The sequence below is a fragment of the Vigna umbellata genome, chromosome 11 (genome assembly GCF_029865625.1).
Source record: "Vigna umbellata cultivar VRB3 chromosome 11, Vumbellata_1.0, whole genome shotgun sequence".
Classification (NCBI taxonomy): Eukaryota; Viridiplantae; Streptophyta; class Magnoliopsida; order Fabales; family Fabaceae; genus Vigna; species Vigna umbellata.
The window spans coordinates 3207336-3222214 of record NC_142175.1 but is presented as its reverse complement, the minus strand read 5'-3'; the positions used below and the strand labels follow the sequence as shown (position 1 = coordinate 3222214).

At 37.3% G+C, this 14879-nt stretch overlaps 2 protein-coding genes across 2 annotated transcripts; one reads left to right on the top strand and one right to left on the bottom strand.

Moving 5' to 3' along the window:
• Positions 1-417: 417 nt before the first annotated feature.
• LOC148190778 (tubulin beta-2 chain) lies at positions 418-2775 on the top strand. The gene is made up of 3 exons (XM_088101554.1): positions 418-932; positions 1469-1738; positions 1844-2775. Exons 1-3 carry the CDS (start codon positions 539-541, stop codon positions 2527-2529), a joined length of 1350 nt encoding a protein of 449 aa, XP_087957680.1. The 5' UTR covers positions 418-538; the 3' UTR covers positions 2530-2775.
• An 836-nt stretch (positions 2776-3611) lies between these two features.
• On the bottom strand, positions 3612-5087 carry LOC124822533 (lectin-like protein LEC). The gene has a single exon (XM_047294546.2). The coding sequence runs from the start codon at positions 4863-4865 to the stop codon at positions 3819-3821; it is 1047 nt and encodes a 348-aa protein (XP_047150502.2). The 5' UTR covers positions 4866-5087; the 3' UTR covers positions 3612-3818.
• Positions 5088-14879: the final 9792 nt, after the last annotated feature.

Here is a 14879-nt window from a genome sequence, read left to right as displayed (position 1 = left end):
TTAGAAAAGGAGTCTCCACCAATTTTCTTTAGCTGGACACTAACGTTCCGCAAAATTAGACTCGTGCCTTTACACCTTTTTGCAAGGAACAAAACGCACAAATAAATTACTCAACCATTTAAATGTTTAAGAAATAAAAAACCAAAAGTTTCAAATCTCTATAAAGACTCCACCGTTAAAGATTTTGACTGTCACCCCAATCATCCCACAAACAGAGAAAAACTTTTTATTTTTTTCCCACAAAGGGTCCACAAAAACAGTACCTCCAGCTGGACATTCAAAATTTCAAATTTCAAAACCGTCTCTCTTACACACCTTTTTCCCACCCAAAAATAAAATAAAAAAAATACGTCACAGCTCATCCATTTCTCCAACCCTATTCAAAATCTAACCGTTGCAACAAAGAGCCACCAACTTTTCTATAAAAAAGAACCCTCTCACGCTTCTTACCCCATTGTCCCCACTCGAAAACCCAGAACGCTATCGTTCTATCTCTTTCAGATTCCAATTTCATTTTTTTCTTCCTTCTCTAGACAAGATGCGTGAGATCCTTCACATTCAGGGTGGCCAGTGCGGTAATCAGATCGGTGCTAAGTTCTGGGAAGTGGTTTGTGCGGAGCATGGCATCGACCCCACCGGAAGGTACGGTGGGGACTCGGAGCTGCAGCTCGAGAGGATCAATGTTTACTACAACGAGGCCAGTTGCGGCCGGTTCGTGCCGCGAGCTGTTCTCATGGACCTTGAACCCGGCACCATGGACAGCGTCCGGTCTGGACCGTACGGTCAGATCTTCAGACCCGACAACTTTGTTTTTGGGCAGTCTGGGGCAGGGAACAACTGGGCCAAGGGGCATTACACCGAGGGTGCTGAACTGATTGATTCTGTGCTGGATGTTGTGCGAAAGGAGGCGGAGAACTGTGATTGCTTGCAGGGTATGTGCTTTTATGTTTAAAGATTTAAGCTTTCTTGTGATTTGTCGGTGGATTTGAGTCTGGGTTTTTGTCCGTTGTTGGTATGATGAAGGGTGGGGGGTTCTGTGGGTGGTTTTGAAATGAGTGTGCTTGTGTTGTTTCATAGCTAGTTTTTTAGGGTTTTGTTATTGGTTTTGAGTTGGGTTTTTAGTGTAGTGTGTTCATGAGGATTTTTTGTATGTGCATGTTGCTTTTCTCATGTGGCGGCTTGGGTTGTGCTCTGTGATTGTTTTTGGAACTTAAGGAAATATTTGATTCTTGGATGATTGTAAGGCGAGTTTTTTTTTATAATTTTTTTATTTTGTAGGTGAACCTTGAAATAGAGGTTTTTTGTGGTTTATTCCTCTTTTTAGCCAAGGATGTGTTTATTTTGAGGCTTATGGGTTCGTTGGTTGGTTATTTATTTTTTTTCTGGTTGGTTTTCGAAGTGGAATTGCTTGTGATTTTTGAAACGTGGTGTTAGTTGTATGATTTGTTAATGTTATTCCTTGGTGCAGGTTTCCAAGTATGCCACTCCCTGGGTGGTGGAACTGGATCAGGAATGGGTACCCTGTTGATTTCTAAGATAAGGGAAGAATACCCAGATAGGATGATGCTTACTTTCTCGGTTTTTCCTTCGCCTAAGGTTTCTGATACTGTGGTGGAACCCTACAATGCCACTCTCTCAGTTCACCAGCTTGTTGAAAATGCAGATGAGTGCATGGTGCTAGATAATGAAGCCTTGTACGACATTTGCTTCCGTACCCTCAAGCTAACAACTCCGAGCTGTAAGCTTTTACAATATCCACCTAACCCTGTTTACAATTAATTTTAGGCTGTGTTCTATTGTTTAACGAGAATATTGACCGTGTTGTTTTTACATTCTTGTGCAGTTGGTGACTTGAACCATTTGATCTCAGCAACCATGTCTGGGGTCACCTGTTGTTTACGGTTCCCTGGTCAACTTAACTCTGATCTGAGAAAGCTTGCGGTGAACCTCATTCCCTTCCCCCGCCTCCACTTTTTCATGGTGGGATTTGCTCCATTGACATCCCGTGGCTCTCAGCAGTACAGGGCTCTGAGTGTTCCAGAACTCACACAGCAAATGTGGGATGCCAAGAACATGATGTGCGCTGCTGACCCTCGCCATGGCCGATACCTCACTGCCTCAGCCATGTTTAGAGGCAAAATGAGTACCAAGGAGGTTGATGAACAGATGATCAATGTGCAGAACAAGAACTCCTCATACTTTGTTGAATGGATTCCCAACAATGTGAAATCCACAGTTTGTGACATTCCCCCCACAGGCTTGAAGATGGCCTCCACATTCATTGGCAACTCTACTTCTATTCAGGAAATGTTCCGCAGAGTGAGTGAGCAATTCACTGCTATGTTCAGGAGAAAGGCTTTCTTGCATTGGTACACTGGTGAAGGCATGGATGAGATGGAGTTCACTGAGGCCGAAAGCAACATGAATGATCTTGTATCGGAGTATCAACAGTACCAGGATGCCACTGCTGAGGATGATGAGTACGAGGAGGAAGATGAGGAGGAAGAGTATAATGCACATGAAATATGATTTTGATGTTAGTGTAATGCGGTGAAAACGAGAATAGCATAACATGCCGCAACTTCCTGTTGCCGGTTAATTGTTCCTTTTTGAGGGGATGGTTATGGTCCGGCTCGATCTGTTACTGTTCTATATCAAACAGGCTATGATGTTTTTGTTTCTGTTTTTATGTAACCTGTTGGTAGGGAAGAAAGACAATATAAACTGCTATTGCTTTCAGATTTTAATCCATCGTAATATCGATAATTAGTGTAACTCGTTAGCACCTTGCACGTTATATGCATATGAATGACTCTGCTGTATGAATGGGACACTATTTACTGCTGCTCCTAAAAAGGTTATTCGACCAACTCAGACTGGTTAATACTGCTGTGATAAGTTCGAAATGAATGTTGAGATAACTTGTGGGGGGAAATTGTGGGAGCGTTTTTTTGAAGTCGTTGTCAAGTCAATTCTAATTAAAGAATACTTTATGATTAAATTCAAATTTTTGAGCTACCATGTTAAAATTTGAAATTTAGGCTACCAAAGAAAAGTTCGTCGGGTGGTAAATGTTTCTCAGAAAAAGCTTTGCGTGTTTGAATTGTATTACAGCTCTGAAATTACATCTCAACTCAGCGACCAATACTTAGCAATTTATCCTACCCTTTTGTCCTCTATTATATTTCTTTTGAAGATATTCGATATTTTGAAAGATCGATATTCTTAAAATACAGTGTTAAATGGGAGGGGGTAGGGAGACGAACCATAATTATATTATAGCAGTAGTTATTTATACCACCAAATCATAATAACATTCATTTCACTGCATGAGTGTTCTAAATTCTCAGTTTATAATTTCTCTTGTCTGAATAATGTCAGACAAGACCAGATACTTCAATATCCTGTAAAATGAGTGAAAGCATTTCTTTTAGAGACCCTTGAAATACAGTGGCACAAAGCTACTGTTGTAGAGGGTGGGATAAGAAGGGGTAATTTCTCTTCAATGGAAAGTAAACGAAAGTCGTAAGAGAAGTATGTTCATTACCAAAGAATGCCCGAGGAAATTAATTAGCATAGTTGATTGTGATATCTTCATACAACAAAATCAATGTAAGCAACATTATAGTTCATTAATAACCTTAAATTGGGCATTTTCCAAAAAACTAAGCAATCTTTAACACAGTTGGATAAACAATAGACGTCAGAAAAACCAAAAGTAAGCAATCTTTATCAAGACTGCTACAATAGAGCAAAACCTAAATACAAGACAAACTAATTTATAAACACAAGCTTCCAACCTCTTCCCTCACGAGGTTCTAATTCTTACTGTCTTGGATGGTTTTATTTACAACAATTTTGACTTTCCTATACTCAACATCTACAGGTTGCATAACAGTCTCCTCTGGCACTATTGCACGTTTATTACCAAAGATGGTCCACAAGTAAAGCACGATAAATGCTGTCAAAGCTCCACATCCAGTACCAAATATCATTGCAGCAAGAACTCTTAAGAAGCAGTCACTCCTTTGTTTAACCACCGGACTTTCAGTGCTTTTAACAAACACCTTTGGATCCAGAGGCTCTGAATGCATTGAATGTGGAAAACTCCTCAGAACAAAGCTCCATGAATAGAGAAAGCATGCTTGAGAATAATTCCCCTTCACAGAACTAAAACCCGCAAACATTTCATTCTCCTTCAACACATTTGACAAGTCAATTGAGCGCCATAGCAGTGGAACAGAAGGCCTTGATTTTCCATGCTGACTCAATCTAACTTCTAAGCGCCTAGAACTAGCTTCATAGTCAATCCAAGCATGCAAATTTTCTCCACTTGTTAAAGCCAATTTGTTACTTATTTTAGCAACAACTGAACCACCAACATTAATGGTCACATTACAAGCAGAAGAAACCCCTTTTCTACCACCCCCTGAATCACTAAACTCAACAGCAATAACTTCAAAATTTCTATCATTTAACCCAGAAGAACTTTGATAAAACACATCACTTACAGAACCCTTTGGAACCATAACAAAAGCCAAACCATCCCCCATGTCCAGGGAGATTGAAAATGCAAAGTAAGTAGAAATTGACACTAGTTGTCTTGGCTTACCTTGAAAAAGCTTGATGGGTTTCTTGTACATGACTCTCCCAGTGTCTGAACTCCCAGAACCAGAGAAATGAATCCCAGACCCGTCATTGAACACTTTTGCATTACCATAAAGGGCCACGTTGGGCTTAAATTTCAGATCTTTACCAAATTCAGCGTAAGAAAACAAAGGAATCGGGTCAAATGCTAGGGTTTTGAAGAATAAAATGGAGAAAGTGAAGACCCTGAAGTAATTGGAAGTAGAAGGTGCTGCCATAATTGAAGTGGGTGGTTTTTGGTTTGAGATGAATGAATTAATCTTGCTGGCGTGAGACTCTAGGGTTGGTGGGTTGATCCCATTAGCATCAAAAGGTAGAATCTGTGATTTTTAGGGGCAGATTGAAGAGAAAGCAGATGAAGAAAGAAAGCAAAATTTAATACATTTTACTGGATTCTGCAACTTGGTGGTTCGCTTTTTCTGAGTGGCGGATGACCAAGGGAATATAATAAAAAGCAAGTTTTCTAAAAATAAAACAATATTTTTGTTTTCTTTTCTTTTGCAATTTGAGGCTTTCCTTTTCCAATAATCTCCATGTGAACTCACAATCACAGCCATAAATAAGTTCGTTCATAAAAACAGGTTTAATTTTTTTTTCTTTTCTAAATTTTGGGTTCTTTATGGACCACTCCATAAGTTGTGAATGTGCTTTTAATTTCTGATCTTGGGTGTTAGGTGGTAGAAGTAGATTCCTCGTTTTATCTCGCTAATATCTATAACATTAATTTTAACATTGTATCCCTGTTAAGTTAATTAAACGTTCTTATTATAACGTATTTTATATATTTTAAATATAACAAAGATATTATTTGAATAGAAGAAAATTAAGATAAGGTAATTGATGTGACGGAGAGTACCAGAAAGAAAGTGATTTTTCACCAATAGCTTTGTTGAGTGATACAAGTATAATCGTGATTGTTTATGCATCAGCGCTTTCAGAAAATTACACATTTGTTGAGTGATAGAAGTTTATGAGTTAGAATGTACTGGTCTGGAGAAATCCTAAAGACAAGGCTCAAATAAGAAAACGGAAAAAAACTTGAAGCAATCAGGAAAAGTTTACTTTTAGATGTAAATCTAATTCAATCCAACAAAATCCGTTTGTAGACTGAGGTTTGTATGCATTTATATTATAAATTAATTTTTTTTAATTGATGTACACATCTCTTTACATCAAGATATATATATCTCAAACATAAAAACTAGACATTAATAAATAGTTTAATAATGATCTGACACTAAATGAAACAATATACTCAACAAATATTAGTAAAAGAAACTCTAATATGATACCATATTATAAAAACAAATAACTGTGTAATTCAAATTCAACATTAAAAAAGTTAGATAATAAAGTTTTGTGTAAATCTGCTTAAGTCTAACTCATTCTAAATTTTAACTTAATTTATTCAATTCTGTCAAATCTGCTTAAGTCTAACTCATTCTCATGATTATTTAAAAAGTTAGATAATAAAGTTGTGTAAATCTTACTAAATGAAAACGCAGTCATCCTATTTATGATTACTAAGACGTTATTTATGATTATTTTGCAGAAAGGAGCTGGTAATAATTTGTATTATCTTGTTAGACCCTCCACTTCACGAGACACTTTTCTGGTTTTGCGTTAGACAAGGAGAAAGTGGGGCATATGAGTGAGTTGTGGTTGTGCGTCGTGCCCACTCTGGCATGGCCTAACGAACCATCCTCACGCTTCAAACAAATCTTGTCTTCTTCCTAAACTCAACCAACAATTATGCAATGTTATTATGTTAGTTATTGTGACATTTTCGTTCACCTACACCTTTTCCTTCTTCATGTCTTTGGTGGGTGCATTTCAATTTATTTCTTAACATAAAAAAAATCGGCATCATGGAACTTATTCGTATGATCAATCATGCATGTCTTTTTATAGTTATTTTGGATTAAAAAGGTTACTTGCTTTAACATCTTGCAAAACCTATGCTAGCGACACACTTGGTATTAGTGCATCCAATGCTGTCATGTAATTTTATTTTGTTAAGGTAAAATATAATCGTTAGTGTAATTTTTATTAATATATATATATAGATATATTAATTTTAAATTATATAACTTGTTTGTATTTTTAGATATTATTTTAAAATATTTAAATTTAAGATAGCATTTAAAACTGTTAATTAAACAAAAAAGTGGAGTACATAATAGAAAATAACTTAAATTTAAAAAAAAATTAGACAGCATGAAGAGTTTGAAAAATTAGTTTTCATCATTGCTTTAAAAAAACAAAAATTGGCATAAAGAAACGAAAATAAAACTCATGTTATATATATATATATATATATATATATATATATATATATATAATCTTTTATTTTGTATAATGTTCTTTTATTTTGTATAATGTTCTTTTTGTCCTTTTTTTGGTACTCGTCTTTCATGGACTAATGGTAGTTTGCCTACAAAAAGACACTTCCACGTCTAAGTTAGCCAGGTACATCAGATAGTAATTAATATTATGAATATGCAAGTAAATTATTTATTTCGATAAATGTACTATTTATAGGTTAATTATGAGTTTGTGTGTCTTCACATATATGGGCCTGAGTGGGCTCGTGATCCATTTACTTGATGAGTCAGTTATTTGATTAAGAATGTGCTAAGTTAAAGAATAATACGACATTAGAGTATGACATGCCATGTTGTAGAAACAAGTCGGCTTGTACTAGAGTAGGAAAAAGCCGACCTGTGGTCATGTAGGAATAGGCTGGCCTCTGGTCAGGTAGGAACTGGCCGACTTATGGTTGGATAACATTGGGTCGACTTGTGGATGGGTAACATCAGGTCAACTTGTGCCCAAGTAGGAGCCAACTAACATATGGCCAAGTAGGATCAGGCCAACTTGTGGCTGGGTAGAAACTAGTCGGCGTGTGGTTAGGTAGCATTAGGTCAGCGTGTGGTTAGGTAGGATCAGACCGACTTATGCCGAGTAGGAACTAGCCAGCTTATGATCGAGTAATATCAGGCCGACATTTGGGAATGTAAGAACTAGCTGGCTTGATGCCAAGAAGGAACTGGTCGACTTGTGGCTGGGTAGGAACTGGTCGGCTTGTGGTTGGATAACATCAGGTTGACGTATGGTTGGGTAGGAAATATCCAACTTGTGGCCAAGTAGGACCATGTCGGCCTATGGCCAGGTAGGAACTGGCCAGGTAACATAAGGTCGTGTATAGTACACCAACCCCCAGTCTTTTCATGACTTGAAAGCATGTGAAGAACTTTGATAAAATAGTTATAATTGGCCTTTGGTTTACGAATCATGATACTTGTAGGTACTCGATAATTTAGTTTTTCTTTGTGACATTGAGTATTTTTTGTATTCTCTGACTTTTAGTGTTTAGACATTTTATAATCATTATAATTTTTTCTTTGTGTTTGTGCTCTTTTTTATTTTTCCATGCTATTTCCTTTAATGTTATTTGCTAAAGTTCAAAACCAGAGAAGCTTTAGACGATCCTAGTCTCTCTCTCTCTCACGATCTTGTCTTCACAATCTGGATCAACCCGACTTGTGGCCAAATAACATTAGGTTGTCTAGAGTTCATCACCCCACCAATCTTCTCATGACTTGAAGACATTGAAAGACTTCACTAAAATAGTTGTAGATCACCTTTAGTTTACAAAACATGATACCGATAGTAAGTACCCAATAGTTTACCTGTACTGCAAATTAATGCAAAGAAAACAAAAGGCAATTGGAATCTTTATCAATAAAATTTCAAGTATATTAATTGTATTTATAAAGTCGAGTACACTTTGTGGAGCTGAGCTACACGAACTACCCCATTCTTCCATGCGTCAAGTGTTCTTCCTTCTGCCCTCCTCTCAATACTCGTCCTCCATGGATTGATGGTACTGTGTCTACAAAGGACACTCTAAAGCCTAAGTTAGTCGAGTGCGTCAGGTAGTAATTAATGTTAAAAATATGAACGTAAATTATTTACCTCTATTAATGTACTATTTATAAGATAATTATGAGTTTGTTGGCCATCACCTACATGGGCTTGGGTAGGCCTATGGCCCATTTACTTCATGAGTTAGTGGTCTGATTTAGAATATGTTAAGTTAAAGAATAATATGCTATTAGAGTACGACAAGTCGGGTTAGGGCCAAGTAGGTCGGCTTGTGACCTGGTAGGAATAGGCTGACTTATGTCCAGGTAGGATTAGGCTAACTTGTGCTTAGGTAGGAACTGGCCATCGATCGTGTAACATCAAGCCATGTATAGTACATTAGTCCCCCAATCTTCTTAGTACTCGATAGTCGTCCTCTACTGTAGTCCAAATGTAAAGAAAAACAAAGAAAATTTGTATCTTTTTCATAACCTTTCAAGTATAACAATTATACTTTCGGTGCTGAATACACCCTCAAAAAATGAGTTCCACAGACTACCTCAATCTTCCATGCATCAAGTGTTCTTCCTTCCAACCTTCTCTTTGTACTCGTCCTCCATGGACTAATTGTAGTGTGCCTGTAAAAGACACTCTGATGCCTAAGTTAGTTGACTGTGTCAGATAATAATTAATGTTGTAAATATGAACGTAAATTATTTACCTCGATGAGTGTACTATTTATAGGATAATTATGGATTTGTAGGTCCTCACCTATATATGTTTAGGTGGGTTTGTGACCCTTCATGAATCAGTTGTTTGACTCAGAATTGCTAAGTTAAAAAATAATATGCCATTAGAATTAGACAGGTCGGGTTAGAACCAAGTAGAAATAGGTTGGCTTGTATCTAGGTAAAAACTGGTAAGCTTGTGGTCGGATAGCATAAGGCTGAATTGTGGTCAGGTAGGATCTGACAGACTTGTTACTAAATAGAAGCTGACAAGTTTGTGATCGAGAAGAAACTGACTAACTTATACTTGGATCAGACTAATTTGTAGTCAGATAAAAATTGACTTACTTGTAACTGTGTAGTATATGTATTAAGTACATTTTTATTTTTAAATGAGGATTTATTGCAAAAGTAAAAAATTAAATAAATTATTTATTATGTACTATGTTTATATTTTCATCCTATTATTTTATTATGTTAAGTTAAAATATAATTATTGTTATAATTTTTCTATTATTTTATACGCTAATAATATATGTATATTAATTTTAGTTTTAAGACAGGCTTATTTATATAACTCATTGATATTTTATGTGATTTTCTTTAAATTTCAGATTTTATTTTAAGAAATTTAAATTTAATATAAAACGGATTTAGAATGATCATTTAAGAAAACTTTTTTGAAGAGAAAGCATCTCAAAAATATTCGCTTAAAATGCCAAATGAAATTTGTTAGAATACTGTCAACATCCAATTTCGTCCGGATTGACTAAATGATAGGTCTCTTTCTATTTTTGTTTTGTTTTATTTTATTTTCCGCATTTTCATTTTGTTTTATGTTATTATTTTTAATTTCATTGTACTATTTTGTATTTGATTTTGTGTTTTTTTTTAAAAAGAAAAAAAAGGAAAAGCAAAAAAAAAAAGGTTTGAAACGTTACAAAAAAAAAAAAAAGAAAAAGTGTTTTTTTTAGGGAGCAGTGTACGTGTGTGTTGGAATGAGAGGGAGCAAAACGTTTTCTGCATAGTGCTGGGGTGATGGCAGAGGCGGGTTGCAGGGTACTGGTACAATCCGTTTTGGAGGATACGAAATTGGGTACGGAGCGATTTGGGGCACAAAGAATTGCGCAAAAACACACAGAGAGAGCAGAGGGAAGGTTATTATTTTGGTTTTGGAGAGAAAAGAAAAGAAGGATTGGACACTGCTTCTTCGGACCTTGATCTTGGGTCATCATCCAGTCACAGAAGGGCATCCACCTTTGGCACCGGCAAAGAAAGACAAGGGCCAGAGGAGGAAGGAGAGGAGGTCACCGGATACACGCAGCTAGCAGCAGCCATAGAGCTCCGAGCGGTAAGCCTCTTGCTCACCTGTGTGGTCATGTATGCTTACTGCATAACTGCCTTTTATGCTTATTCCATTTTGCTTATGCTACGGTGAGTCTGCCACATTCCCCATTCTAGAATCTTATAGCACACGCTCATTATTACCAAACATCATCAATCTTCACCTCCAACACTTGATTTCCAATACCACATGATCATCTCCATTCCCCTGCTGCAACTCCCACCCATCATCATCACGGGCACACACGCAAACTTTGTTTTCCTCCATTTAATCACCCAAACCTCACTCCCAATTCCTCATCTTCATCCATCGTTCACCTTTGGCCATTCTTCATTGCCTCCAACACCCATCCTTTTCATCCGAGGTCTCCATAACCTTGGAGCGACACCTCCGTTCTTGTCACACAAGACTTCATTATCACCCTTCATAATTCCTCACCAAACCAGGATTCACCACACATACTCCTATCCCATTCACTCCACAGATTCATCTCCGCATCACAAAACACTCAATCCTCCTCCATTCTCTATCAATGCTAGCAACTCATATACACCCATCATCATAGCCATATTCACGCTCACAGCCATCATCGAAACCCTTTTTCCTTTTGAACTTATTCTTCTTATTTACCTCCACAAGATTTTATCATCAAAACTCTTGAAGCATCCAACCTTCTGCTTCCATTTTCATCACACAACGACATGTCCCAAGTTGGAAGGAAGACATATCTCACAGAAAAAAGAAGGGAGCAACATCACCGGTTCTAGGAAGCGCCAGTGGTTGCAAGCTCGACAAAATGTGCCGACAGGGCTGAGGAAAGAGCCATCACTGAATTGGGACAAATTGAACCGGCGAGTGGAAGCGTTCATCAACAAGTTCAACGCAGAGAATGGTGGAGTTGTAGGCAAACTGACCAAGGCCAGCATTCACGAAGAGAGGAAGGAGGAGAGAAACCTGGTGCCGTGGCCGGCGACGGCTCCGGCAGCAAGTCATCCTTGGTGACGTCGTGGACTGTAGTCGACGGTGGCCAGTTGGGTGGAGGTTGGGTCGTGGTCGTGAGCGGCGGCCGGTTCGTCGGAGACGGCGGTGAGTCAAAGCTGCAGAGGAGAGGCCGGGATCTGGTGGCATCAGTCGCAGCTCGCGATGGTCGGGTTCCCTCCCGGTGGCTTGCGGCGGCTCGCAGCTGCCAGTCGAATGGAGGTTTGGGGGCGCGCGGTGGTGGCTGGAAGCAGTGGTGGTGGCTGGATCGAAAGGGCAGTGGCGCGGTGGCCATCTTCGTCGCGGTGGCTGGTCTGGTTCGGAGGTGGAAACCGGCAGGGTCTGTGGCGGCGATAAGTGTACGAGTGGTGTCTTGTTTTGCGGCTTGCGGCGGCCGGTCTGGGGAAGCGGCAGTGGTTGTGCGGAGGTGGCGCCTCTTCATCGGAGCTCTAGGCTGGGAGAAGAGAGTCTGTTTCTCGTGTTTAGCAGAGGAAGAATGAAGGTGTGAGTGGTTTCTGAATAAAGATCTGGGCCTAGCTAATTGGGCCGCGTTTCTCTCGTGCCGCCACACGCGTTTCCATCCACACCCCCTTTCATTTGGTCTTAAGCCCACTTTGTTTATACAAACGAAAATAAAAAAGGGGAGAGAAAAGATTGGGCCTCAACACACATTTCAGGATGCACTTCCATTTTCATCTTCGCACCACTGATAGATACCAAGTTCAAAAAAAGAGTATTGGGCCAAACAAAGGAGCTTGAATTTTTCTCCATACTTCTGGTTTTCATCTCTGCACTCCTTGTTGGTTTGTTTCTCTCGCTTTATTTTTAAGCTTTTATTTCTTTATTTTTATTATTTGTTTGGTTATTAGTTTTTTTTATTGTATGTAACCCTTTGTATGATAACTCCACTCTTGTATATTGTATCTTATGTTTTGTCGGGTTTATTCATAAAAAAAAATACATATAAAATAATTAATAATAAAAGATAAAAAAAATAAAAATTAAAAGATAAATTAAAAATTAAAAAATATGTTTTAAAGGTTAAGCACATGTGTGATCGCTCGCATCGTCCTTGTGCTAAAAACCTTTTATTTTTCATAAATTAAATAAAAATTACAAAAATATGTTTTAAAGGTTAAGCACACGTGTGATCGCTCACATCGTCCTTGTGCTAAAAACCTTTTCTCTTTCTTAAATAAAAATTACAAAAATATATTTTAAAACTTAATCACACGTGTGATCGCTCGCATCATCCTTGTGCTAAAAACCTTTTCTTCTTCTTTTCTAAAAAAATAATAAATGTTTTAAAGGTTTAGACACATGTGTGATCGCACGCATCATCCTTGTGTTAGAACCTTTTCTTCTTCTCTTCTAAAAAATTTATTAAATGTTTTAAAGGTTTAGACACATGTGTGATCGCACGTATCGTCCTTGTGCTAAAAACCTTTTCTCTTTCTTAAATAAAAATTACAAAAATATATTTTAAAACTTAAGCACACGTGTGATCGCTCGCATCATTCTTGTGCTAAAAACTTTTTCTTCTTCTCTTCTAAAAAATAATAAAAATGTTTTAAAGGTTTAGGCACATGTGTAATCGCACGCATCATCCTTGTGCCAAAAATCCAAATTTATCCATAATCAATTTCTCAAACAATTCCTCAAACAAAATTTTCAAGCAGTTTCCAAAAGAACTACGTAACCCTGATTTCTCATTCTGAATGAGAATACGTAGGGGCAAGGTCAATCATTGTCGGACCCAAAACACTAAAAAATATATTTTGTTTCTTTAGAGTTTTATTTTAGGGGATAGTTAAACATTTTGAAAACCACATCATATTCGCGTATTTAGTTAAAGTTACTGCCTTAGGGCAGGCATTGTAGGGTGCTAATACCTTCCCTACACGTAACCGATTCCCGAACCCAGAATCTGGTTCTTGTAGACCATGCCTTATCCTTTTACGATTTTTCCGTAGTTTTCCAGAATAAATTATGGTGGCGACTCCAAAATCTCTTTTCAAAACCCGTTACTTTTTTTTGGATCGTCGTCCCGTCGCGATTCCGGTTGCGAGAAATACATATGGGTGTAACATAGGACCAGGACTTTCCGCGTTGCACCATTATTGTCAATAATTATATTTAAATAACCATATAATAGCATACCGAATGATTTGAATTGCTATTTAATCAGAATATCAGTGTAATTGGTGAACTGGACGGACACCCACCTAGCCTTTTAATAGCATTTAAATTTATCTTTTCAATATAATATTAATTATTTTTTGTTTAAAAAATATATTAATAACATTTAAAATCTTTTCTTTCTTGTTACCGGATTCACGGAACCAAGAACTAATTTTACTGACAACTATACGATTATCAGCATAATTATATATACATAAATGTTATATAACTTCCTTTAATTATTATATGTTTTTAATGGTGGACCTTCATTGTATTTAATGGTGGATTGAGTATTTTTTTCTATTCCCTGACTTTTAGTGTTTAGACGTTTTATAATCATTATAATTTTTTCTTTGTGTTTGTGTTCTTTTTTATTTTTTCATGCTATTTTCTTTAATGTTGTTTGTTAAAGTTCAAAACCAGAGAAGCTTTAGACGATACTAGTCTCTTTCTCTCACGATCTTGTCTTCACAATCTGGATCAACCCGACTTGTGGCCAAATAACATTAGGTTGTCTAGAGTTCATCACCCCACCAATCTTCTCATGACTTGAAGACATTGAAAGACTTCACTAAAATAGTTGTAGATCACCTTTAGTTTACAAAACATGATACCGATAGTAAGTACCCAATAGTTTACCTGTACTGCAAATTAATGCAAAGAAAAGAAAAGGAAATTGGAATCTTTATCAATAAAATTTCAAGTATATTAATTGTACTTATGAAGTCGAGTACACTTTGTGAAATTGAGCTACATGGACTACCCCATTCTTCCATGCGTCAAGTGTTCTTTCTTCTGCCCTCCTTTCAATACTCGTCCTCCATGGATTGATGGTACTGTGCCTGCAATGGACACTCTAAAGCCCAAGTTATTCGGGTGCGTCAGGTAGTAATTAATGTTACAAATATGAATGTAAATTATTTATCTCGATTAATATACTATTTATAAGATAATTATGAGTTTGTTGGCCATCACCTACATGGGCTTGGGTGGGCCTATGGCCCATTTACTTCATGAGTTAGTGGTTTGATTTAGAATATGTTAAGTTAAAGAATAGTATGCTATTAGAGTATGACAAGTCGGGTTAGGGCCAAGTAGGTCGGCTTGTGACCTGGTAGGAATAGGCTGACTTA

What these genes read in the sequence shown, in the direction of transcription:
- LOC148190778 (XM_088101554.1), top strand. Translation starts at nt 539, where the DNA reads ATGCGTGAGATCCTTCACATTCAGGGTGGCCAGTGCGGTAATCAGATC. An exon ending in GAACTGTGATTGCTTGCAGG is followed by an intron (nt 933 to 1,468) that starts GTATGTGCTTTT and finishes TCCTTGGTGCAG; the next exon opens with GTTTCCAAGTATGCCACTCC. An exon ending in CAAGCTAACAACTCCGAGCT is followed by an intron (nt 1,739 to 1,843) that starts GTAAGCTTTTAC and finishes ATTCTTGTGCAG; the next exon opens with TTGGTGACTTGAACCATTTG.
- LOC124822533 (XM_047294546.2), bottom strand. Translation starts at nt 4,865, where the DNA reads ATGGCAGCACCTTCTACTTCCAATTACTTCAGGGTCTTCACTTTCTCC.